Below are 26,033 nucleotides of genomic sequence, written 5' to 3' on the forward strand. Positions count from 1 at the left end.
GCACGGTAAAGATATGAGTCAAAGTAACGCATGCGTTGTTTGACAAAATAACTGTAATATTTACCCAATTAAAAAAAAAGGGAACACGTTACTCTGTACTTAATGCAGCTGGTGGCCACACCAGATACTAACTCTGTTACTCATTAAAGTAATCGGACACTGGACACTGTGTTTGTAGGTGCACTGACGTGAATGAAGCTACAGCAGCCATGGTGAAAATGGGTAATTTTGGCTTGTTTTTGTTGTTCTCCAAATAGCATTTTTGAGTTTTGAAATTGTATATTTTTTTAAATGCAGTAAATAAGTATCAAATAAATTAAAATTCAGACAATGAAGACGTGTTGAGAAGAGAGAGGAAGAGAGAAAATATTACCACAAATGAAAAATAATATTAAAAAAAAAAAGTTCAGTCACTGGTGTCTGGAGGTGATGCTGGTAACTTGACATAATATGGACACAGACAGTACAATGTATATCGTCAGCAATACAGACAGAAGTAGTGGCAGTAGTGGCGACCCGTCATTCAGGGCCACATTTTTTGTTATTTTGGCATTAATACATGTCACATATCAGTTTGCAAACAATGTACAAAAAAATTGAAAATCATTGAGTTAATAAAGCCGTATTCAAACATGGTCTCTTGTTTTGCTTTCTTGAGTAAGGAAGCTCCAAAATGCAGGTGTTTCAGCCTAGCTCAGTGCTTTCTGTGATGTTGGGGCAGCCAGTGGAAAATACGGAGCGTAGGGGTTGGTAATGTTCTCTAATTGCGCCGTGATTGGCTCAGTGTTCTGTCACTCATGGGGACACTATGTCACTGATAAATCTAAGGGTAGAGCTAGAAAATTCAAGCTCTTTGTGTCCTGCCATAGAGTTACATTAGAAGTGCCCATCCAAGAAGGCTCAAGGTCATTGGCCACAGATAAAATTACATCAAATCACGGTATATCCACAGTAGCTTTGATTGGACATCATACACTCAAAATCTTAGCTTGCAGGCTAGCAGTCACCATTTTGAATCAAGTCGACAAGCTACTGGCAAATCCTTTTTAATCCTTGTCATATGAAGACAAATAATGAAGGGAATTTATAGATAAAACGTATCGGTGCTCATCGGCCATTGGACATAAACATTACACAACAAGTTGGAAATCACAAATTCAACAATGAGTGGTGTGGAAGGAATCAGTGGTTAACTGCAATGCAATCACTAGCCTGCTATTCAGTGGAGTGGGTGTGTGGTACCAATTCTAGGTTTAAGGGTCTCTTTTCCAAGCTTATGAAAAAATGATAAACATTCAACATTTGCCATGCTGTCAATCCAGTATAATTTCTCCATGCTCAAAACAAGTGTTAACTCGGAACTGGGAAATTTGACTTCAATGGGTTCAAGACAACTTGGAATTCAGGAAACGGTCATCCAACGCACAGTTGTAAGTCGGGAACTCGGGCCTCTTTCTCGAGCTACAACCTGAAGATCACTGACGTCATCATGATTCAACCTAGTTTCTTTTCTCCAGAGTTCCCAGTTGTCTTGAAAGCACCATAAATCCAGAGAATGGTAGACTTTGATGACAAAGTCTGATGACAAACTTTGCTCACGAAGGACTGCCGCTTCACCTTCCTGTTCCAGGTGAACACAGCACAGCAAGGTGAGTCCAAAAATGTATTGTATGCTGCTGCATAAATGATGTAATATACCAAGGAGATAGTATTACTTTCTTAGCTACAGTATACATAAGTGTATGTTGTGTAGTAAGCTGTTAGTAGCCCATGTGCTTCACCTTAATAATCTGGTCTATTTTCCCCCTTCTTAATTTCACCTACTGTTCTGACTTGGTGGTGCACGTGTAGCGTATAACCTGTTTTAGAGAAATGTAATCATAGAATATTGTAAGAGCTTTCATTGTCTGATTATATGCCCCCTTTATTTATCCGACGGTTCTGACTTGGTGTACAGGGAGAACTCTGTAAGAACGGCCCATGCTCTGAATTATGTCACTGTACATTTCAAAAGTGCTGAACAAATATTTATATTAACAATGTCTGTCCTAGCTCACTCATTAATGTCTTAATCGATAGTTTGTAGATCTTAATTGTCATTAGAAACCACATTGGTTTAAGCACATCAGCTATGTTTTTTTAAAAGGCAGTAAATGATGCTGAATGAACTGTTTCGATGCCAGACAAGGCTCCGCTGAACGACCGGTGTAGCACCGGTAAAGTGTTGGGACTCTGCTGTTTGGACAGCTTTATGTAGGTCCTAACAGTTTGTGGTCACCGTTTTGTCACTGTTATAGTGCAATTCATGTATTGTTTAGTGTTGTGTTGTGTAGTGGCTTTGCTGGCATGCATCCCCCAATTTTTGTTTGCCCTACCAAGATTTACATGCTAAAATCACCACTGATAGTCAGTATGCTATCTATATCTTATCTCTGCTGTAAAAGCTTTGGATGGTACTCCTCAGTCTACTGAAGTACTGCTATGCATAGTTTGACTTAGTCCTGACTGTGTGTGTTCTCAGTGAGAAGTCAACCCTTCGGCTGACATGGCTCTGGGCCTTCACTGTGTATGTCGCCTGGACAACAGCAGCAGGTGACCAGACACATCTTCATCACTCCAAACACACCTACAGCCAGCGAGTCCAACACACACACACACAACCATCCACTTAAACACACAGGGCGGCTCACAATTGGCCCAGCATCGTCCGGGTTAGGGTTTGGCCGGGGAAGGCCGTCATTGTAAATAAGAATTTGTTCTTAACTGACTTGCCTAGTTAAATAAAAAAACATATTTTTTTACAATTTAGTTATGGCAGATGTGAATGGACTTTAGGATGCTGAGTACAGTTTAGAGCTGAATCCAGATTACAATTGACATGTAAATAGTAGTAGTCCTGAGTACAGTGTAGAGCTGAATCCAGTTTAGAGCTGAATCCAGTTTAGAGCTGAATCCAGTTTAGAGCTGAATCCAGTTTAGGATTGACATGTAAATAGTAGTAGTCCTGAGTACAGTTTAGAGCTGAATCCAGTTTAGAGCTGAATCCAGATTAGAGCTGAATCCAGTTTAGGATTGACATGTAAATAGTAGTAGTCCTGAGTACAGTTTAGAGCTGAATCCAGTTTAGAGCTGAATCCAGCATAGAATTGAATCCAGTTTAGAGCTGAATCCAGTTTAGAGCTGAATCCGAGCTGAATCCAGTTTAGTGCTGAATCCGGTTAGGAGCTGAATCCAGTTTAGAATTGAATCCAGCTTAGAATTGGATTGCTTACTGTTGTAGAGCCTTTCAGAGAAACGACAGGGAGTCCATCTTGGATTGCTTACTGTTGTAGAGGTTTGCAGAGAAACGACAAGGAGTCTCTATTTCATTATCATATTTATTTACATATTTCTGGATCGACAGGCATCTCCTCTTGGCCTTAACGAGGAGTTTGACTTGAAACCGTTTTTATAGTTCCAATAAATCTAAAATCTATAGTTTTTTTTAAATCCTAATTGAACATTGTATGTGTATGTATATTACTATAAATATTGATCACATTCTCTGTGTATGATCATATATGTTGATACATTGAATGTTAATATTGTGAAACTATGTAATACATCTGTTTCAGGAAGTGATGTCACTGAGTACTGCCCCTATATATATATAGGACCTTTCCACTCCCACCTGGGATATGGAGGCCTGATGAAGACCTAATGGTTATAAATAAATATCACCTGGCAGCATGAGCTGCAGTGAGCAGTGTTTTCCTTTCTGTTTTTCAGTGAGTTCGCCTACAACTCCAGTGGAAAGTACCTGGATGTGCGTATATTCTTCAGCTTTTGTAAATGTACTTACATAACAGTATGTACAGTGGTCAGATGAGGGCAGTGTAACTACACATGGTAGTTATGGACTGTGGGTTTGGTGAGAATGGTGAAAGGCCAGAAGGAGACAGGAACGTGTACATAGCTGAGACATACATCAGTATGTGTCCGTCCGTCTCACACACACACACACACACACTTTACTCAGGTCTTTGTTGCATTTGAGTTTAATACAGAAAGTTTGAGGAAGGACAATATTGCCTTGGCTAAGGTCTTAGTATGTCAACAAGTAGTCAAACACAGATCTATTTACTGAGCCAAAACACAGTCTGAAGAAGAGAAGGAAAACATATGTCAACACATCAGCAGGTTGTGGTGTGTCTAGTTCATCAGGGCTCTACGGATGTGACTGTGTTCGCTCCAGGCTCGGGGGCTAGTCCAGCTAGCAGAGCCCACAGTCAGAGTCCATAGTCTGATCTTAGAACAGCTACTTTTGGATCCCAACCAAACTTAAGAGCTCCAGAACAGCAGAGCCCCACAGGAGGTCTGGGGCAAGAGGTGATGGTAGTGGGTGTTGACCAACCACCAGGGTCACGTAGCGTTGATCTCTAGAACGTGGTCATCAGTAGAGGGAAGCACCAGGACCTGGCATCCCTGGCTGTAGTTGAACACCTGTCCCGGGCTGAAGGGCTCCAGGCGAGGCATGGGAAGAACCCTGGACTGCTGCTCCCCGCTGCCCACAGAGTGGACACTTCCCTGGCTACAGAAGCTGGCCGTGTCCCCCTGGTCATCCAGAGGCCGGTCCATCAGGGAGAGCATGTCGTTTTCTACACAGCCGTCTGTGAACAGAAGGGTAAAGGGGAGTTAGCCCCTGGCACAATGCATAATTAAAAACATTTAAAAACATACATTCATGTCAATGGGTGATTTGCATGAATATCCAATATACACAAGTTAGGATTTAGCCCTGTGAGAGTCAAACCTCTGTGAGAGGAGGAGAGAGCCTGAAGAAGGGAGGTAGGACTCACCTGTATCAGGTTGGCTGGCGGAGTTGGCACTGGGAGGTAGGTACTTAAACACCTTGATGTCAGGGAATGGCAGGTGGCCAGCGAACAGGGGCATCAACTCAACCTGTACCCTGTGGTTGGCATTAGCATCCGCTGGCATGGACACCAACCCTGAGCTTCTGCCATACACCACCCAGCTACTGCTGCTGTCTGCCACTGGGGGAGATCAGAGATGGGTTTAATGTGCTCACTGCACACACACACACACACACACACACACACACACCACTTGAAGTAAACCCAATTTCTGAGTTAATGCACACTTACCTTCATACATGAGCTTGGTGGAGCAGACCTCCTCTGTCTCAGTCTGCCCTTTCTCCTCTGTCCCTCCATCATCATTCTCATCATCATCCTCAGGTTCAGCCAGTCGTGTAATGGACATTTCCAGCCCACAGAGGGAGCCAGAGTGACAGTTTTGTTGACCAGCCGCAGGCATGATCTCTGCCCTCACACTGTACAGTGTCTGCAACACAACACACCAGGGTTGGGCTCAATTTTGAATTCAGGAACTGATTTGAATTTAAAAGAAGTGAAAAACAGATTTTCTACTTTTCAGTTTACTTTCTAAATTGACTGACTAATTCCAATTGACCCCAACCCTGCAGAACACAGATGTAGAACACAGATGTAGAACACAGATATAAAGTAGAACACAGATATGATGTAGAGCACAGATATAAAGTAGAACACAGATGTAGAACACAGATATAAAGTAGAACACAGATATGATGTAGAACACAGATATAAAGTAGAACACAGATATGATGTAGAACACAGATGTAGAACACAGATATGAAGTAGAACACAGATATGATGTAGAACACAGATATAAAGTAGAACACAGATGTAGAACACAGATATGAAGTAGAACACAGATATGATGTAGACCACAGATATAAAGTAGAACACAGATGTAGAACACAGATATGAAGTAGAACACAGATATAAAGTAGAACACAGATGTAGAACACAGATATGAAGTAGAACACAGATATGATGTAGAACACAGATATGATGTAGAACACAGATATAAAGTAGAACACAGATGTAGAACACAGATATGATGTAGAACACAGATATGATGTAGAACACAGATATGATGTAGAACACAGATATAAAGTAGAACACAGATATGATGTAGAACACAGATATGATGTAGAACACAGATATAAAGTAGAACACAGTAGTCGAGTGGAACACAGTAAAAAAAAAAAATAGCTGTTTAGCAAAAAGCTTAAGCAATCATTTTGCTATGACTGTCTGGGAGTGGTCTAAATGAGGGGCATCATTGGACGAGCCTAATGGGAGGAATATGGAACCTGAAAACTAGCTGTTATTGGTAGAGAGGTTTGAAACTCTGTTATTGGTCTATTAACTTATATGGCATGGTGATGTCGCCAGGCAAGCTAAAACTCCACCCATGCAAATCTGCTGATTAGTAGGACCTGTGTAGATTGTATTTTCAATCAGAAATTACCAGGAAATAACATAGATGAAAATGTTTCACACTTTTACAGTGTTAGTTTCATCAGCTGTTGTACAATATGATACAAAACACAATAAAAACAGAACTTTGACTCCACTGGGCCTTTTAAGCTGACAGGATCAGGTAGGTACCAGGTACATTAGGCTACTCACTGTCACTCTCTCCAGTTGAAACTCGTAGTGGTAGGGCTTGAAGGCTGAGACTTCCTTAGAAGCAGAGGAGAAGCTGGCAGAGAACACACACTGTAGACAGACTGGCATGTTTTCCTTCCACCTCACATCCCATACGCAGTAAACACTCTGCTTACTGCACACCAACTATATATAGAGAGAGAAGGACCACACTCTGCTTACTGCACACCAACTATATATATAGAGAGAGAAACCACACACTGCTTACTGCACACCAACTATATATAGAGAGAGAGAACCACACTCTGCTTACTGCACACCAACTATATATATATAGAGAGAGAACCACACTCTGCTTACTGCACACCAACTATATATATAGAGAGAGAACCACACTCAGCTTACTGCACACCAACTATATATATTGAGAGAGAGAGAACCACTCTGCTTACTGCACACCAACTATATATATAGAGAGAGAGAACCACACTCTGCTTACTGCACACCAACTATATATAGAGAGAGAGAGAACCACACTCTGCTTACTGCACACCAACTATATAGAGAGAGAGAGAACCACACTCTGCTTACTGCACACTATATATATAGAGAGAGACCACACTCTGCTTACTGCACACCAACTATATATAGAGAGAGAGAGAACCACACTCTGCTTACTGCACACCAACTATATATAGAGAGAGAGAGAACCACACTCTGCTTACTGCACACCGACTATATATATAGAGAGAAGGACCACACTCAGCTTACTGTACACCAACTATATATAGAGAGAGAACCACACTCTGCTTACTGCACACCAACTATATATAGAGAGAGAACCACACTCTGCTTACTGCACACCAACTATATATAGAGAGAGAGAACCACTCTCTGCTTACTGCACACCAACTATATATAGAGAGAGAACCACACTCTGCTTACTGCACACCAACTATATATATAGAGAGAACCACACACTGCTTACTGTACCAACTACTCCACACACTGCTTACTGTACACCAACTATATATATAGAGAGAGAGAACCACACACTGCTTACTGCACACCAACTATATATAGAGAGAGAGAACCACACACTGCTTACTGTACACCAACTATATATAGAGAGAGAGAGAACCACACACTGCTTACTGTACACCAACTATATATAGAGAGAGAGAGAACCACACACTGCTTACTGCACACCAACTATATATATAGAGAGAGAGAACCACACACTGCTTACTGTACACCACACACACACTGCTTACTATATATATAGAGAGAGAACCACACACTGCTTACTGTACAACACTATATATATATATATATTGAGAGAGAGAGAACCACACACTGCTTACCGCACACCAACTATATATATAGAGAGAGAACCACACACTGCTTACCGCACACCAACTATATATAGAGAGAGAGAGAACCACACACTGCTTACTATATATATATAGAGAGAGAGAACCACACTCTGCTTACTGCACACCAACTATATATATAGAGAGAGAACCACACACTGCTTACTGCACACCAACTATATATAGAGAGAGAGAGAACCACACTCTGCTTACTGCACACCAACTATATATATATATATATAGAGAGAGAGAACCACACACTGCACACCAACTTACTGCACTGCACCAACTATATATAGAGAGAGAGAGAACCACACTCTGCTTACTGCACACCAACTATATATATAGAGAGAGAGAACCACACTCTGCTTACTGCACACCAACTATATATATATATATATAGAGAGAGAGAACCACACACTGCTTACTGCACACCAACTATATATAGAGAGAGAGAACCACACTCTGCTTACTGCACACCAACTATATATATAGAGAGAGAGAACCACACTCTGCTTACTGTACACCAACTATATATATAGAGAGAGAGAACCACACTCTGCTTACTGTACACCAACTATATATATATGCTTACTGCACACCAACTATATATAGAGAGAGAGAGAACCACACTCTGCTTACTGCACACCAACTATATATATAGAGAGAGAGAACCACACTCTGCTTACTGCACACCAACTATATATAGAGAGAGAGAGAACCACACTCTGCTTACTGCACACCAACTATATATAGAGAGAGAGAACCACACACTGCTTACTGCACACCAACTATATATATATATTGAGAGAGAGAACCACACACTGCTTACTGCACACCAACTATATATATATAGAGAGAAGGACCACACACTGCTTACTGCACACCAACTATATATATATATATAGAGAGAACCACACACTGCTTACTGCACACCAACTATACACACTGCTCAAAAAAATAAAGGGAACACTTAAACAACACAATGTAACTCCAAGTCAATCACACTTCTGTGAAATCAAACTGTCCACTTAGGAAGCAACACTGATTGACAATAAATGTCACATGCTGTTGTGCAAATGGAATAGACAACAGGTGGAAATTATAGGCAATTAGCAAGACACCCCCAATAAAGGAGTGGTTCTGCAGGTGGTGACCACAGACCACTTCTCAGTTCCTATGCTTCCTGGTTGATGTTTTGGTCACTTTTGAATGCTGGCGGTGCTTTCACTCTAGTGGTAGCATGAGACGGAGTCTACAACCCACACAAGTGGCTCAGGTAGTGCAGCTCATCCAGGATGGCACATCAATGCGAGCTGTGGCAAGAAGGTTTGCTGTGTCTGTCAGCGTAGTGTCCAGAGCATGGAGGCGCTACCAGGAGACAGGCCAGTACATCAGGAGACGTGGAGGAGGCCGTAGGAGGGCAACAACCCAGCAGCAGGACCGCTACCTCCGCCTTTGTGCAAAGAGGAGCAGGATGAGCACTGCCAGAGCCCTGCAAGATGACCTCCAGCAGGCCACAAATGTGCATGTGTCTGCTCAAACGGTCAGAAACAGACTCCATGAGGGTGGTATGAGGGCCCGACGTCCACAGGTGGGGGTTGTGCTTACAGCCCAACACCGTGCAGGACGTTTGGCATTTGCCAGAGAACACAAAGATTGGCAAATTCGCCACTGGCTCCCTGTGCTCTTCACAGATGAAAGCAGGTTCACACTGAGCACATGTGACAGACGTGACAGAGTCTGGAGATGCCGTGGAGAACGTTCTGCTGCCTGCAACATCCTCCAGCATGACCGGTTTGGCGGTGGGTCAGTCATGGTGTGGGGTGGCATTTCTTTGGGGGGGGCCGCACAGCCCTCCATGTGCTCGCCAGAGGTAGCCTGACTGCCATTAGGTACCAAGATGAGATCCTCAGACCCCTTGTGAGACCATATGCTGGTGCGGTTGGCCCTGGGTTCCTCCTAATGCAAGACAATGCTAGACCTCATGTGGCTAGAGTGTGTCAGCAGTTCCTGCAAGAGGAAGGCATTGATGCTATAGACTGGCCCGCCTGTTCCCCAGACCTGAATCCAATTGAGCACATCTGGGACATCATGTCTCCCTCAATCCACCAACGCCACATTGCACTACAGACTGTCCAGGATTTGGCGGATGCTTTAGTCCAGGTCTGGGAGGAGATCCCTCAGGAGACCATCCGCCACCTCATTAGGAGCATGCCCAGGCGTTGTAGGGAGGTCATACAGGCACGTGGAGGCCACACACACTACTGAGCCTCATTTTGACTCATTTTAAGGACATTACATCAAAGTTGGATCAGCCAGTAGTGTGGTTTTCCACTTTAATTTAATTTAATTCAACCCTCCATGGGTTGATACATTTGATTTTCAATGATAATTTTTGTGTGATTTTGTTGTCAGCACATTCAACTATGTAAAGGAAAAAGTATTTAATAAGAATATTTCATTCATTCAGATCTAGGACTTGTTATTTTAGTGTTCCCTTTATTTTTTTGAGCAGTTATATATAGAGAGAGAACCACACACTGCTTGTTGTACACCAACTATACAGAGAGAGAGAGATAACCTCCTTACATCAAGTGAAAGTTACAAAAGTGAAGGTCTTAAATCTGTGATGAAAATAGGGCTATTGGAATATTGCTGATGTTGAGACTTGTCAGAGCGTCTGTCTCTTCTGATGGTTCATTGTTAAGTTACCTGTTGTGCTTTAGTGTTGAGGGACTGCAGTTCCAGAGAAGACTCGTGATGTTTCTCTGTTAGCCTCTGGTCCATCAGGTGAAAGTTCACATCTGACACGTTCTGCAGACACACCTGGATGTACTTCCTGTGAGTCAGGTCAAAGGGTAGCGGTCAAAAGGTCAAATTCTTTCAGATCTACAAACAGAAAACCAGCAGTACCCCGGACCTCATAGGTTAAGATTTGAATACTAGGTGTTGTTTTTTCCCCAGGTTATCTGTTCCCTGCTGATAGTAGTGAGGGTTTACCTGTTCCCTGCTGATAGTAGTGAGGGTTTACCTGTTCCCTGCTGATAGTAGTGAGGGTTTATCTGTTCCCTGCTGATTGTAGTGAGGGTTTATCTGTTCCCTGCTGATTGTAGTGAGGGTTTATCTGTTCCCTGCTGATTGTAGTGAGGGTTTATCTGTTCCCTGCTGATTGTAGTGAGGGTTTACCTGTTCCCTGCTGATAGTAGTGAGGGTTTACCTGTTCCCTGCTGATAGTAGTGAGGGTTTATCTGTTCCCTGCTGATTGTAGTGAGGGTTTATCTGTTCCCTGCTGATAGTAGTGAGGGTTTATCTGTTCCCTGCTGATTGTAGTGAGGGTTTATCTGTTCCCTGCTGATTGTAGTGAGGGTTTATCTGTTCCCTGCTGATTGTAGTGAGGGTTTATCTGTTCCCTGCTGATTGTAGTGAGGGTTTATCTGTTCCCTGCTGATTGTAGTGAGGGTTTATCTGTTCCCTGCTGATAGTAGTGAGGGTTTACCTGTTCCCTGCTGATTGTAGTGAGGGTTTATCTGTTCCCTGCTGATAGTAGTGAGGGTTTACCTGTTCCCTGCTGATAGTAGTGAGGGTTTATCTGTTCCCTGCTGATTGTAGTGAGGGTTTATCTGTTCCCTGCTGATTGTAGTGAGGGTTTACCTGTTCCCTGCTGATAGTAGTGAGGGTTTATCTGTTCCCTGCTGATAGTAGTGAGGGTTTATCTGTTCCTGCTGATTGTAGTGAGGGTTTATCTGTTCCCTGCTGATTTTACCTGTTCCTGCTGATAGTAGTGAGGGTTTACCTGTTCCCTGCTGATAGTAGTGAGGTTTATCTGTTCCCTGCTGATTGTAGTGAGGGTTTATCTGTAGTGAGGGTTTATCTGTTCCCTGCTGATTGTAGTGAGGGTTTATCTGTTCCCTGCTGATAGTAGTGAGGGTTTATCTGTTCCCTGCTGATAGTAGTGAGGGTTTATCTGTTCCCTGCTGATAGTAGTGAGGGTTTACCTGTTCCCTGCTGATAGTAGTGAGTGCTTGGCCTTAAAGGGGATGTAGAAGGTGAGAGATATTGGAGTGGAGTAGATGGACCAGGGACAGTCTACAGACATCTGTGCACAGAGAACAGAGAGAGACAATGACAGAATATGTTACTCGTCTCCATTCAAAATGAGCCATCCAATTCTTTATAAATTAAGAAAAATAATATTTCACTTGACAATGTAGTTGAAATGCATAACAAATCATGAAAGTCATTGAAAATCACTATATCTACATTATTTATCCTGCATTGCTATTAACAAGATCAAACATATCTATCCTCAGTACCCTCTGGTTGATGGCGGTCATGTGGTTATCAGGGTGGCTGTAGCTCCGGGGCTGGTGGTGTATCTCTCCGTTTGTGAGTCTCTGGTTCTCGGGCCGGACTGGGTCAGAAGGGATGACACACAGTACCTCCAGCTGAAACTCCAGGGTGTGATAGGGTGGGGTGGGAGGTAGAGAGATACTGGTCACTTTGTCAGACGACTGGATGAACAGAACACTCTCATCCACACGCTCTGCAGACAAGAGGAGAAGAGGGGAGGGTGAGGAGAGAGAGAGAGAGAGAGAGAGAGAGAGAGAGAGAGACTCAGTGAGGGATGAGGAAGGATGATTGGTGTGGAACTAAATTGAGAAGGAAGACACGGACGAGCAGAAAACTACAGCTAGGATCAGGATACAATTTAGGGTGCTTTGACATGTCGTCCCCCCCCCCCCTCTCTGTATAATCTGGATCCCGGAGCATTTAGTGTGCTCATCCGAGCCATAAAGCATGTAATGAAACGCAAACGAACCCTGGCTGAAATGAGTGCCAGGTAATGTGACGCAGGCATCGCAATTCGCGTGTAACTTTTCGTTCATTGTAAACAAACTAACTTGCTAAAAACATCATGTAGAATCACAAATCACATCCTGAAACTGTTATTTTCAGGGCTTGTGGAAGCAAAATGTAGTTTTTTGTAGAATTCTATATTTTTTGTAGAATTCTATATTTTTTTGTAGAATTCTATATTTTTTTGTAGAATTCTATATTTTTTGTAGAATTCTATATTTTTTTGTAGAAAAGCTCCAGGATACCGAACCAGGGAACCGAATAACATATGTGAAAATTTCTCACGATTTCTCTGTTCTGACCTGCAGTGCTGTCGAGGATGGTAGCAGGGCAGGAGGAGGAGGTGAGGATGGGCATGCTGTCTATGTTAGTGAGCTGCAGGGCGTCTCCCTTCTTCACAGTGTAGTGACCTGTCTGCAGCCTGACCTTTGCCCTCTGGGGGAGGCCTGCCAGCAGCTGGTCTGAGACAGAGACAGTGTGTGTTTTTGAAAATGGTCCGTTCAAACATTGTATTTCACATTTACAATACATGACAGTCAACACAAAAACAACAACAAAACATACAATATATACAAAAACAAACTAATTACATTACACAAAACAGCAATGAAATATATCAAAATCATAGGACAAAGGGTAAAAACACACTTAAGACAAGGAAAACACAGTATGGGCAGTGATGAAAAAAGTACCCAATTGTCAGACTTGAGTAAAAGTAAAGATACCATAACAGAAAATGAAAGTAACCCAGTAAAATACTACTTGAGTAAAAGTCTAAAAGTATTTGGTTTTAAATATACTTAAGTATCAAAAGAAAAAGTAAAAGTATAAAGCATAAATCATTTTAAAGTCCTTATACAGTGGGGAGAACAAGTATTTGATAACCTGCAAAATCGGCAGTGTTTCCTACTTACAAAGCATGTAGAGGTCTGTAATTTTTATCATAGGTACACTTCAACTGTGAGAGACGGAATCTAAAACAAAAATATAGAGAATCACATTGTATGATTTTTAAGTAATGAATTTGCATTTTATTGCATGACATAAGTATTTGATACATCAGAAAAGCAGAACTTAATATTTGGTACAGAAACCTTTGTTTGCAATTACAGAGATCATACATTTCCTGTAGTTCTTGACCAGGTTTGCACACACTGCAGCAGGGATTTTGGCCCACTCCTCCATACAGACCTTCTCCAGATCCTTCAGGTTTCGGGGCTGTCGCTGGGCAATACGGACTTTCAGCTCCCTCCAAAGATTTTCTATTGGGTTCAGGTCTGGAGACTGGCTAGGCCACTCCAGGACCTTGAGCTACTTCTTACGGAGCCACTCCTTAGTTGCCCTGGCTGTGTGTTTCGGGTCGTTGTCATGCTGGAAGACCCAGCCACGACCCATCTTCAATGCTCTTACTGGGGGAAGGAGGTTGTTGGCCAAGATCTTGCAATACATGGCCCCATCCATCCTCCCCTCAATACAGTGCAGTTGTCCTGTCCCCTTTGCAGAAAAGCATCCCCAAAGAATGATGTTTCCACCTCCATGCTTCACGGTTGGGATGGTGTTCTTGGGGTTGTACTCATCCTTCTTCTTCCTCCAAACACAGCAAGTGGGGTTTAGACCAAAAAGGTATATTTTTGTCTCATCAGACCACATGACCTTCTCCCGTTCCTCCTCTGGATCATCCAGATGGCCATTGGCAAACTTCAGATGGGCCTGGACATGCGCTGGCTTGAGCAGGGCGACCTTGCGTGCGCTGCAGGATTTTGATCCATGAGGGCGTAGTGTGTTACTAATGGTTTTCTTTGAGACTGTGGTCCCAGCTCTCTTCAGGTGATTGACCAGGTCCTGCCATGTAGTTCTGGGCTGATCCCTCACGTTCCTCATGATCATTGATACCCCACGATGTGAGATATTGCATGGAGCCCCAGACCGAGGGGGATTGACCGTCATCTTGAACTTCTTCCATTTTCTAATAATTGCGCCAACAGTTGTTGCCTTCTCACCAAGCTGCTTGCCTATTGTCCTGTAGCCCATTCCAGCCTTGTGCAGGTCAACAATTTTATCCCTGATGTCCTTACACCCTCTCTGGTCTTGGCCATTGTGGAGAGGTTAGAGTCTGTTTGATTGAGTGTGTGGACAGGTGTCATTTATACAGGTAACGAGTTCAAACAGGTGCAGTTAATACAGGTAATGAGTGGAGAACAGGAGGGATTCTTAAAGAAAAACAAACATATCTGTGAGAGCCGGAATTCTTACTGGTTGGTAGGTGATCAAATACTTATGTCATACAATAAAATGCAAATTAATTACTTAAAAAATCATACAATGTGATTTTCTGGATTTTAGTTTTAGATTCCGTCTGTCACAGTTGAAGTGAACCTATCAAATACTTGTTCTCCCCACTGTATATGGCAAATGAAGCATTTGTGTTTTGTAAGTCCGCCAAATCAGAGGCAGTAGGAATGAGCAGGGATCTTCTCTTGATAGGTGCGTGAATTTGACAACTTTCCTGTCCTGTTAAGCATTCAAAATGTAACGAGTACTTTTGGGTGTCAAGAAAAATGTATGGAGTGAAAAGTACCTTACTCTCTTTAGGAATGTAGTGAAGTAAAAGTAAAAGTTGTCCAAAATATCAATAGTAAAGTAAAGTATAGATAGACCAAAAAATGACTTAAGTAGTAATATAAAGTATTTTTACTTAAGTACTTTACACCACTGAGTATGGGTTCAGCATATTCATGTGTGTGGCAGGGTAGGCTCCTCAGAGGAGGACCATCCTACTCAGTGAATTTCCTACATTTTTCTTTTGTGAAACAATTTTTTTTGATAAAACTGCTAAATATAGTCAAGTCACCAAATAACTAATTAAAACACTGTTTTGCAATGGTCTACAGAAGCCTCAACAGCACCCTCTAGGGAAGCACCATGGTATGGTATAGCCGGAGGACAGCTAGCTTCCGTCCTCCTCTGGGTACATTGACTTCAACACAAAACCTAGGAGGCTCATGGTTCTCACCCCCAGCCATAGACTTACACAGTAATTATAACGACTTACGGAGGACGTCCTCCAACCTATCAGTGCGCTTGCAGCATGAACTCATATGTTCAACTGGCTAAATCAAAGAATCAGAGAATGAATCTAGTACTGAAAGCATAAGCTACAGCTAGCTAGCACTGCAGTGCATAAACTGTGGTGACTAGTTGAACCAAGAAAGAAAGACAATTTAAGTTCTTCAAAAAAAGCAGCAGAGAGCTAGCTATATTTATTTTTTTTTCTTAAATTTACCTTTCACTTACTTAGCTAATGCCGCTAATTTAAGTCTACTCAACAACCTGCCTCAAACAGAGAGGAATGCTATATATGTTGGCTAGCAAGCTAACTGGCTAAAGCTATCCAACACTGCAACTCTTCCAAGTCATGGTAATCTTTTCGGTTTTATACATTTTATTGCCACCGGCGTCCGCAGATTCTGTTGCAAAATGTGTCTTAAAGGGGTACTTCTGGATTTTGTCAATTTATCTACTTCCCAGATGAACTCGTGGATATCATGTCCAGTAAGAGGGAAGTAGAGGTGGTAGTACAGGTGTGATTATATCAGTCATTTGAACTGTGTGTATCATAAACAAAATGTGTTTCAGAGTGTTTCAATTAGTAGTTGTTTAATCTGTTAACAAATCTTTTTTACTTGTATCTAGTTTTTTTTGTGGTTTGGTTTTCATATAAGCCCTTGGATTCCAACCATACCTGTACACCATTTTATTAAAATGATTAACATCTGTATTGTTGTCTATCACTTGTTTTCTTTGGTGCAAATAACTCAAACTAGATGTGTGTGAGAGAGAGAGAGAGAGAGAGAGAGAGACAAGAGAGAGACCTGTGAGGGGCTCCACAGTGAGCTGGGGCTCCTGAGAATAGACCTCATACTGGACCAGAGGAGAGATGTGAGGGAGGACAAACTGGACCTGGCCCACTGTGGCACACAGCTGACGCAACGTGTAGGTACCGAGCTCCTGACTCTACACCAGGGGAGAGTGAGGGTGCGAGAGAGGGAGAGAAAGAGGGAGGGAGGGAGGGAGAGAGAGAAAGAGAGAGGGGGAGGGAGAGAGAGAAAGAGAGAGGGGGAGTGAGAGAGGGAGAGAAAGAGGGAGGGAGAGAAAGAGGGAGGGAGAGAAAGAGGGAGGGAGCGAGAGGGAGATGGGGAGAGAGGGAGGGAGCGAGAGGGAGAGGGGGAGAGAGGGAGGGAGCGAGCGGGAGCGAGAAATAGAGAAAAGAGTCAATAGACAATCTACAATCTCAAGTGATAATGACGTCCTGTATTTGCAGTTAAAGCCCTGTCCTGTGGAAGAGGACAATCACAGCATTATAATAAGGGTCTTACTGGTACACTGAAGACAATGCTGTTGTTGCCCGGCAGCAGAGTGACATCACCGCTCATTAGCATCTTTGCCCCGTCATCCATGACAACAGGAACTGGGCTGACAAGGTTGGGCGTGTCCGGTGACAGGCTGCTGTCATGACGACGCATGACCAGGTGTGTGTTCTTACACACCATGCCGGTGGAGTTGAGTGTACGAGGGTCCGAGGAGCTGCGGTCCTGGATCTCTTCCAGCTCCAGAGAAGGACCAGCAGTGGAGGGGGGCATCGCTGAGGAGTTACCCAGGGGGAAAAGCACCGTCCCTGGGTATGGCCGTCTCTGTGGCCCCCTGGTCTTCCCGTTAGTCTCTCCCTGCTCCAGGTTTAAGTGAACACTGGCAGCCAGCTGTTCCAGAGGCACGGCCACAGGCATCAAGCTGCGCAGACACAACTCCACCTGCAGGGCGGTGCCAGAGTGCACCGTGGTTGTTGCCGGGCGGAACTGCAGCTGCTTGAGCTGGGCGAAAGAAGTCATACTGAGAGCCACCTTCTGGGCTGTAGAGGGATAAGAGGTGAAGGGAGAGAGAGACAGGGGCACGGTGAAATATAATAATGTGTCAATAGATGGATCTACATCAAGGCTCCAACACTAACCTAGCACACCTGACACGTTCAGCAGGACGCAACGTTCTGGAAAATTCCGATAGAAATATGTTATATGTAGAACAAACACGCCTCTCTGACATGTAGAATAAGGAATCACATCGGCTCCAATCATTGACATTTCTATCCGCAACATTCAAAAACGTTTGGTAACCGAACGAGGCCCAGGTTAGTTACGACTGGGGTTTGAGCGAAAACCTACAGGACAGGAGAGTAGTTCTCCTGGAACAGGGTTAGACATAAATCATGTTGACTGACTAAAATAATCTGCTATGACTGGCTGCTTACCCTTGCTGTCTGTTGATTGGTTGGCGAAAGTCAGGATCTCCTGACAGAAGTGAATCCTCTCCTCATTGGTCAGATTGGCATCACCTGCCAACAAGGCACTTGTCTGCAGGTAGCTAAGGGTGGGTTGTCAAGGAAACCAGCAGCCAACGGGCAATGAGAACAAGAGCTACAATATGCGAAAGAAATTGGTCCTTCAGACTAGGTTATAGTTGTAAACATCCTTTGCTATTTGTTGTCGTTTTCTTCTTATTTGTTTTAATTCAACGTTTTTATGTGCTATGTGTTATGACTGCTGCAAAAAGAATTGCCTCTCTGAGGACATCAACATTCTCTGAATCTGAATATAGAAAAAGTGAATGGCATTCATTCAAAGAGATGACATAATGGCAACAAGTGACACATTTGGCATTACACTTTTCTACTCATTTACATCCAGTGAAAATTCCTCTGTAGGTTTCTTCCTAGGTTCCTGCCTTCCAGGGAGTTTTTCCACTGTGCTCCTGCCTCTGCTCTTCGGGGTTTCATTGATTGGGGATACTTCTCTGTCTTCCCCAGCAGTTTCTGGCACTCAGCCATCTGCTTCCTGGTGTGAGTGACAGGTAAGCTCCACCCCTCTGACACGTATGACCTCAGAGCATTCTGCAAGAAGCTCTCCGCCTGCTCAGGATCACCTTTCCTCCTTATTACGCGCGCGCGCATGCACACACACACACACACACACACACACACAAAATGAAGTCACTACATGTCCTGTACTTGACTTCTTGACTGTGCAGAAGACGGTAGAAAGACATTTCCAGGCGGAAGTGGAATTGATGACCATCACGGTCTCTTACATGTAGAACTCAGCCAGGCTCTTCCCAACGAGCCGCGCTGACCTCATCCTGCCAATGGCCGTATACATCTCCACAGCAGCATGGGACAACTCCTGTTGGACGGAGAGAGGAGGGAGGAAAGGAGGGAGAGAGGAAAGGAGGGATGAGGGAGGAAATTAGGAAAGGAGGATGGAGGGAGGAAAGGAGGGAGGGAGTAGAGAAAGAAGGAGGGAGGGAGGGAGGGAAGGAGGCACAGGGGGATAAATTGATGCTGTTTAGTTTAATGAATCAATACAAACCAACATGTTTCATATCTGAACTTACAAGATAATGTCTCTCAAACGCCTCCACAGAAGACAGGGCCTCCTTCAGTTTTTTATACGGGCTCTGCAAGCTGTGGACTGAAAGAGGAACAAGTGATGAATTGATCCCACTACAGGAGTGCTCTGTAGCATTTGGCTCAGAATCTGGATCTCATCCCGTCTGCTTTGTCAATGCCAATCTACTGAGAGCCTATATCAAGCTAATGTTGTTTCCCATTAAAATGTTTTACGGTTTAATCCTGCCTATAATTTGTATACTCCCCAATGACCCCCCCCCCCCACACACACACACACCCCCTCACCAGTCTCAGCCTTCTCATCCCCCAGTCCAGCCAGCAGGTCCACAGTTCGGTTCAGCTCCAGAGACAGTGGACCCTTCTCTGACACCAGACCACACATATAGCCCAGAGACTTCAGCTGGGGGAGGGAGGGAGGGAGGGAGGGAGGGAGGGAGGGAGGGAGTTGGGTTTGAAAGAAGTTAAGAAAATAAAAAATATGAACTTTTAATTTAACCTTTATTTAACTAGGCAAGTCAGTTAAGAACAAATTCTTATTTTCAATGACGGCCTAACAGTGGGTTAACTTCCTGTTCAGGGGCAGAACGACAGATTTTCACCTAGTCACCTTTCGGTTACTAGCCCAATGCTCTAACCCCTAGGCTACCTGCCTAGGTTCAAGATGAGTAGTTATGAGTAGTTATGAGGTACATTTATAGTAGCTATAATATAATAATGCTTCAACCAATCAAAGCCCTTTTTACGTCAGCATTTGTCACAAAGTGATTTACAGATACCCAGCCTAAAACCCAAAAGAGCAAGCAATGCAGAGGCAGAAGCACAGATGAAAAACTCCTTAGAAGGCAGGATCCTAGGATGAAGCCTACCTTGTCAGTAGCATAGGCCCATAGGCCCACAGTGTGGGAGACATTAGCCTCTAGCTGGGCCTGGTCACAGCAGCCTTCTATACGATGCAGCACCTCCAGGCAGCTGAGGAAGACCCAGCAGTCTAAGGCACCCTCCAGCATAGACACCTACACAACAACAACAGTTTAGCTAACAGCACACTGCAAAACGCTTGTAATTAAACAGAGAGAAAAACACACAGAGAGAGAGAGAGACAGAGAGATAGAGAGAGAGAAGAGAGAGAGAGACAGAGAGATAGAGATAGAGAGAGATAGAGAGAAGAGAGAGAGAGACAGAGAGATAGAGATAGAGAGAGAGAGATAGAGAGAAGAGAGAGAGAGATAGAGAGAAGAGAGAGAGAGAGATAGAGAGAGAGAGAGAGAGAGAGAGAGAGATAGAGAGAGAGAAGAGAGAGAGAAGAGACAGAGAGATAGAGAGAGAGAAGAGAGAGAGAGACAGAGAGATAGAGATAGAGAGAGAGAGATAGATAGAGAGAAGAGAGAGAGAGACAGAGAGATAGAGAGAGAGAGAGATAGAGAGAGAGAGAGAGAGAGACAGAGAGATAGAGATAGAGAGAGAGAGAGATAGAGAGAAGAGAGAGACAGAGAGATAGAGAGAGATAGAGAGAGATAGAGAGAGAGAGATAGAGAGAAGAGAGAGAGAGAGAGAGAGAGAGAGAGAGAGAGAGAGACAGACAGAGAGAGAGAGAGAGAGAGAGAGAGAGAGAGAGAGACAGAGAGATAGAGAGAGAGAGATAGAGAGAGAGATAGAGAAGAGAGAGAGAGAGACAGAGAGATAGAGATAGAGAGAGAAGAGAGAGAGAGAGACAGAGAGATAGAGAGAGAGAGATAGAGAGAGAGAGAAGAGAGAGAGAGAGACAGAGAGATAGAGAGAGAAATATGAGAGTAAGAGACAGAGAAAGACACACAGAGAGAGAGACAGAGAGAGAGAGAGAGAGAAGGAACCGTACACCCATCACCTCCCAGTAACCGTACCCCCATCACCACCCAGTAACCATACCCCATCACCACCCAGTAACCGTACCCCCATCACCGCCCAGTAACCGTACCCCCATCACCGCCCAGTAACCGTACCCCCATCACCGCCCAGTAACCGTACCCCCATCACCGCCCAGTAACCGTACCCCCATCATCGCCCAGTAACCGTACCCCCATCACCACCCAGTAACCATACCCCATCACCACCCAGTAACCATACCCCCATCACCACCCAGTAACCATACCCCATCACCACCCAGTAACCGTACCCCCATCACCGCCCAGTAACCGGTACCCCCATCACCGCCCAGTAACCGTACCCCCATCACCGCCCAGTAACCGTACCCCCATCACCGCCCAGTAACCGTACCCCCATCACCGCCCAGTAACCGTACCCCCATCACCGCCCAGTAACCGTCACCGCCCATCACCCCCATCACCGCCCAGTAACCGTACCCCCATCACCGCCCAGTAACCGTACCCCCATCACCGCCCAGTAACCGTACCCCCATCATCGCCCAGTAACCGTACCCCCATCACCGCCCAGTAACCGTACCCCATAACCGCCCAGTAACCGTACCCCCATCACCACCCAGTAACCATACCCCATCACCACCCAGTAACCGTACCCCCATCACCGCCCAGTAACCGTACCCCCATCACCGCCCAGTAACCATACCTCCAGCAGGCATAGCTCCTGGACACAGTTATGCAGCAGCTCCAGGGCTCTCTGTGTCACCTCCCAGGGCCTCTGGAGGAAGATGAGCAGGGTACACTGACGACAGAACAGGTAGCTGCGTAACTCTAGCAGGCTAGCCTGCCCGCGTTGGATCCCATCTCTCTTTTCCATGTCTATGGGGCGCCTCAGGAGCAAGCCAGTCCAGCTCTTCACCGGGGAGCAGAAGGAACCCAGCCAGTTGGCCCCGTCTACAAACAGACGAGCAGAAAGACACAACTATATGCTGATTTTAATGTATTGAGTCGCTGACTTATAAAGCTTGAGTGATTTTGGGGCATTTTTTGGGGGGTATTTTATTAGGATCCCCATTGGCTACTCTTCCTGGGGTCCACACAACACATGAAACATGACATAATACAGGACATTAATAGACAAGAACAGCTCAAGGACAGAACTACACACAGCCTACATATCAATACATACACACCAACGATCTAGGTCAGATAGGAGAGAGGCGTTGTGCTGTGAGGTGTTGCTTGATCTATTTCTTGAAACCAGGTTTGCTGTTTTATTTCAGCAATATGAAATGGAAGGAAGTTCCATGCAATAAGGGCTCTATATAATACTGTATGCTTTCTTGAATTTGTTCTGGATTTGGGGACTGTGAAAAGACCCCTGGTGGCATGTCTGGTGGGGTAAGTGTGTGTGTCAGAGCTTTGTATAAGTTGACTATGCAAACAATTTGGGATTTTCAACACATTGATGTTTCTTACCAAAAGAAGTGATGCAGTCAGTCTCTCCTCAACACTTAGCTTTCTCCCCATTTTCGTGTTGGCCAATTGGTAGTTACAGTCTTGTCTCATCACTGCAACTCCCGTATGGACTCGGGAGAGGCGAAGGTCAAGAGCCGTGCGTCCTCCGAAACACGACCCAGCCGAGCCGCACTACTTCTTGACACAATGCCCACTTAACCCGGAAGCAAGTTGCATCAATGTGTCGGAGGAAAGACCGTACACCTGGCGACCGTGTCAGCGTGTATACGCCCGGCCCGCCACAGGAGTCGCTAGAGCGCGATGGGACAAGGACATCCTTGCCGGCAAAACCGGCAAGGCCAATTGTGGGTCTCCCGGTCGCCAATTGTGGGTCTCCCGGTCGCCAATTGTGGGTCTCCCGGTCGCCAATTGTGGGTCTCCCGGTCGCCAATTGTGGGTCTCCTGGTCGCCAATTGTGAGTCTCCCGGTCGCCAATTGTGAGTCTCCCGGTCGCCAATTGTGAGTCTCCCGGTCGCCAATTGTGGGTCTCCCGGTCGCCAATTGTGGGTCTCCCGGTCCCGGCCAGCTGTGACAGAGCCTGGACTCGAACCAGGATCTCTAGTGGCACAACCTTAGACCACTGCGCCACATGGGAGGTGGCTATATATTTATGTGGTCCTTTAGCTCAGTTGGTAAAGCATTCTGTTTGCAAAGCTAGGGTTGTGGGTTCGATTCCCGGGACCACTCGTCTGTAAAACGTATGCACGCATGACTATAAATTACTTTGGATTAAAGCGTCTGCTAAATGGCATATAATGTTATACAGTACCTTCGGAAAGTATTCAGACCCCTTGATTTTTCCACATTTGGTAACGTTACAGCCTTATATTAAAATGGATTAAAAACATGTTATCCTTGTCAATCTACACACACATTACCCCATTATGACAAAGCAAAAACAGGTTTTTAATTATTTTTGCTACACCCCCAAAGCATGATGCTGCCACCACCATGCTTCACCGTAGGGATGCTGCCACCACCATGCTTCACCGTAGGGATGGTTCCTCCACCATGCTTCACCGTAGGGATGCTGCCACCACCATGCTTCACCGTAGGGATGGTGCCTCCACCATGCTTCACCGTAGGGATGGTGCCAGATTTCCTCCAGACATGACACTTGGCATTCAGGCCAAAGAGTTCAATCTTGGTTTCATCAGGTAAGAGAATCTCGTTTCTCATGGTCGGAGAGTCTTTAGTTGTATTTTGGCAAACTCCAAGCGGGCTGTCATGTGCCTTTTACTGAGGAGTGGCTTCCGACTCTACCATAAAAGCCTGATTGGTGGAAAACTGCAGAGATGGTTGTGATAACCTTCCAGAAGGACATCTTCACAGAGGAACTCTAAAGTTCTGTCAGATTGACCATCGGGTACTTGGTCACCTCCATGACCAAGACCCTTCTCCCCCGATTGCTCAGTTTGGCCGGGCGGCCAGCTCTTGGAAGAGTCTTGGTGGTTCCAAACTTCTTCCATTTAAGAATGATGGAGGCCACTGTGTTCTTATGGAGAAAAAAAATCTGCATTTTTTGGTACCCTTCACAGATCTGTGCCTCGACACAATCCTGTCTCGGAGCTCTACAGACAATTCCTTTGACCTCATGGCTTGGTTTTTGCTATGACATTCATAGTCATCTGTGGGACCTTTATAAAGACAGGTGTGTGCCTTTCCAAATCATGACCAATCAATTGAATTTACCACTGGTGAACTCCAATCAAGTTGTAGAAACATCTCAAGCATGATCAATTGAAACAGGATGCACCTGAGCTCAATTTAAAGTCTCAGAGCAAAGGGTCTGAATACTTATGTAAATGTGATATCTGTTATTTGTTTTAATTTAAAAAAAAAAAAATCTAAAAACCTGATTTTGCTTTGTCATTATGGGGTATTGTGTGTAGACTGATGAGGGAGAAAAAAATACAATTTAATCCATTTTAGAATAAGGCTTTAACCTAACAAAATGTGGAAAAAGTCAAGGGGTCTGAATACTTTCCAAAGACACTTATTAGAACACCTATAAAGCTTGAGAGGGAGTGGCTATACATGTACCTCCAGCCCCGAAGTTGAGAACATACTGAGTGAAAAGGGCGTCCAGCTCGTCGTACTGTAGCAGAGCATCCTCAAACTGCTGTAGCATCTCAAACACAAAGGCCAACTCCTCCTGCACACAACAAAACACAGATACACATCACATGTGATTAAACATACAGTTCAGAAACTGATTAGTACACACACACACACACACACACACACACACACACACACACACACACACACACAACCATTCAAAAGCATCCCGGAGTCGCCTCTTCACTGTTGACGTTGAGACTGGTGTTTTGCGGGTACTATTTAACGAAGATGCCAGTTGCGGACTTGTGAGGTGTCTGTTTCTCAAACTAGACACTCTAATGTACTTGTCCTCTTGCTCAGTTGTACACCGGGGCCTCCCACTCATCTTTCTATTCTGGTTAGAGACAATTTACGCTGTTCTGTAAAGGGAGTAGTACACAGCGTTGTACCAGATATTCAGTTTCTTGGCAATGGACTAGCCTTCATTTCTCAGAACAAGAATAGACTGACGAGTTTCAGAAGAAAGTTATTTGTTTCTGGCCATTTTGAGCCTGTAATCGAACTCACAAATGCTGATGCTCCAGATACTCAACTAGTCTAAGGCCAGTTTTATTGCTTCTTTAATCAGGACAACAGTTTTCAGCTGAGCTAACAATTACAAAAGGGTTTTCTAATGGTCAACTAGCCTTTTAAAATGATAAACTTGGATTAGCTAACACAACGTGCTATTGGAAGACAGGAGTGATGGTTGCTGATAATGGGCCTCTGTACGCCTATGTAGATATTCCATAAAAAAAAAAATCGGCCATTTCCAGCTACAATAGTCATTACCAACATTAACAATGTCTACACCATATTTCTGATCAATTTGATGTTATTTTAATGGACAAAAAAAATGTGCTTTTCTTTCAAAAACAAGGACATTTCTAAGTGACTACAAACTTTTGAATGGTAGTGTATACACTATATATATATATATATATATATATATATATATATATATATATATATATAAACACACACACACATCCTCTTCTTCCTGTATAAAACCACAGATTCACCTGAGACACACAGACTGGCAGGTACAGACCTACCTGTACCATGAAGTAGTCACAGAAGCTCCAGCCGGGCTGATTGCGTTTCTCCCGGAGGGTGCGCATGTCCTCCTCGAAGCGTCCCAGGTTCTGAGTGAAGGACATCAGCAGTAGAGTCCTCAGCTTCAGCAGGAAGGCACTCCACGACTCCTGAGACCTGGACGAATTCTTTAGAGGGTCTGACAGAACTACACAACTAGGTGAGAAAGAGAGAGAAGGAGAGAAGGAAAGAGAGAGGAGAGAAGGAGAGAGAGAAGGAAAGCGAGAGGAGAGAGAGAAAGAGCAAATGAGAGACATTTGTATCTGATCTGTCA

General features: G+C 44.3%; 1 protein-coding gene across 6 annotated transcripts in view; it reads right to left on the reverse strand.

Annotated features, from left to right (window-relative positions):
• Window positions 1-4,021: 4,021 nt before the first annotated feature.
• The window catches only part of LOC115121999 (trafficking protein particle complex subunit 10-like), a 28,701-nt gene continuing 6,689 nt past the window's right edge, over window positions 4,022-26,033 (reverse strand). For 3 of the 6 annotated variants that reach the window (XM_029651151.2, XM_065019547.1, XM_065019549.1), the window contains 19 exons: window positions 25,720-25,915; window positions 24,605-24,716; window positions 21,750-21,997; window positions 20,054-20,200; window positions 19,473-19,587; window positions 19,172-19,248; window positions 18,869-18,960; window positions 18,571-18,711; window positions 18,033-18,145; window positions 17,107-17,636; window positions 16,603-16,744; window positions 13,033-13,191; window positions 12,187-12,416; window positions 11,869-11,969; window positions 10,586-10,712; window positions 6,519-6,683; window positions 5,145-5,343; window positions 4,839-5,033; window positions 4,022-4,649 (listed from right to left, as the gene is read on the reverse strand). In XM_029651151.2, coding sequence (XP_029507011.2) covers window positions 4,402-4,649; window positions 4,839-5,033; window positions 5,145-5,343; window positions 6,519-6,683; window positions 10,586-10,712; window positions 11,869-11,969; window positions 12,187-12,416; window positions 13,033-13,191; window positions 16,603-16,744; window positions 17,107-17,636; window positions 18,033-18,145; window positions 18,571-18,711; window positions 18,869-18,960; window positions 19,172-19,248; window positions 19,473-19,587; window positions 20,054-20,200; window positions 21,750-21,997; window positions 24,605-24,716; window positions 25,720-25,915 — 3,337 coding nt within the window. In that variant the 3' untranslated portion in view covers window positions 4,022-4,401. Of the gene's footprint in view, window positions 4,650-4,838; window positions 5,034-5,144; window positions 5,344-6,518; window positions 6,684-8,481; window positions 8,617-8,731; window positions 8,810-10,585; window positions 10,713-11,868; window positions 11,970-12,186; window positions 12,417-13,032; window positions 13,192-16,602; window positions 16,745-17,106; window positions 17,637-18,032; window positions 18,146-18,570; window positions 18,712-18,868; window positions 18,961-19,171; window positions 19,249-19,472; window positions 19,588-20,053; window positions 20,201-21,749; window positions 21,998-24,604; window positions 24,717-25,719; window positions 25,916-26,033 lie in introns of those variants that run through there. The other 3 variants (XM_065019545.1, XM_065019551.1, XM_065019554.1) reach the window with 3 other exon arrangements.

This window comes from Oncorhynchus nerka, linkage group LG1 (genome assembly GCF_034236695.1).
Source record: "Oncorhynchus nerka isolate Pitt River linkage group LG1, Oner_Uvic_2.0, whole genome shotgun sequence".
NCBI lineage: Eukaryota > Metazoa > Chordata > Actinopteri > Salmoniformes > Salmonidae > Oncorhynchus > Oncorhynchus nerka.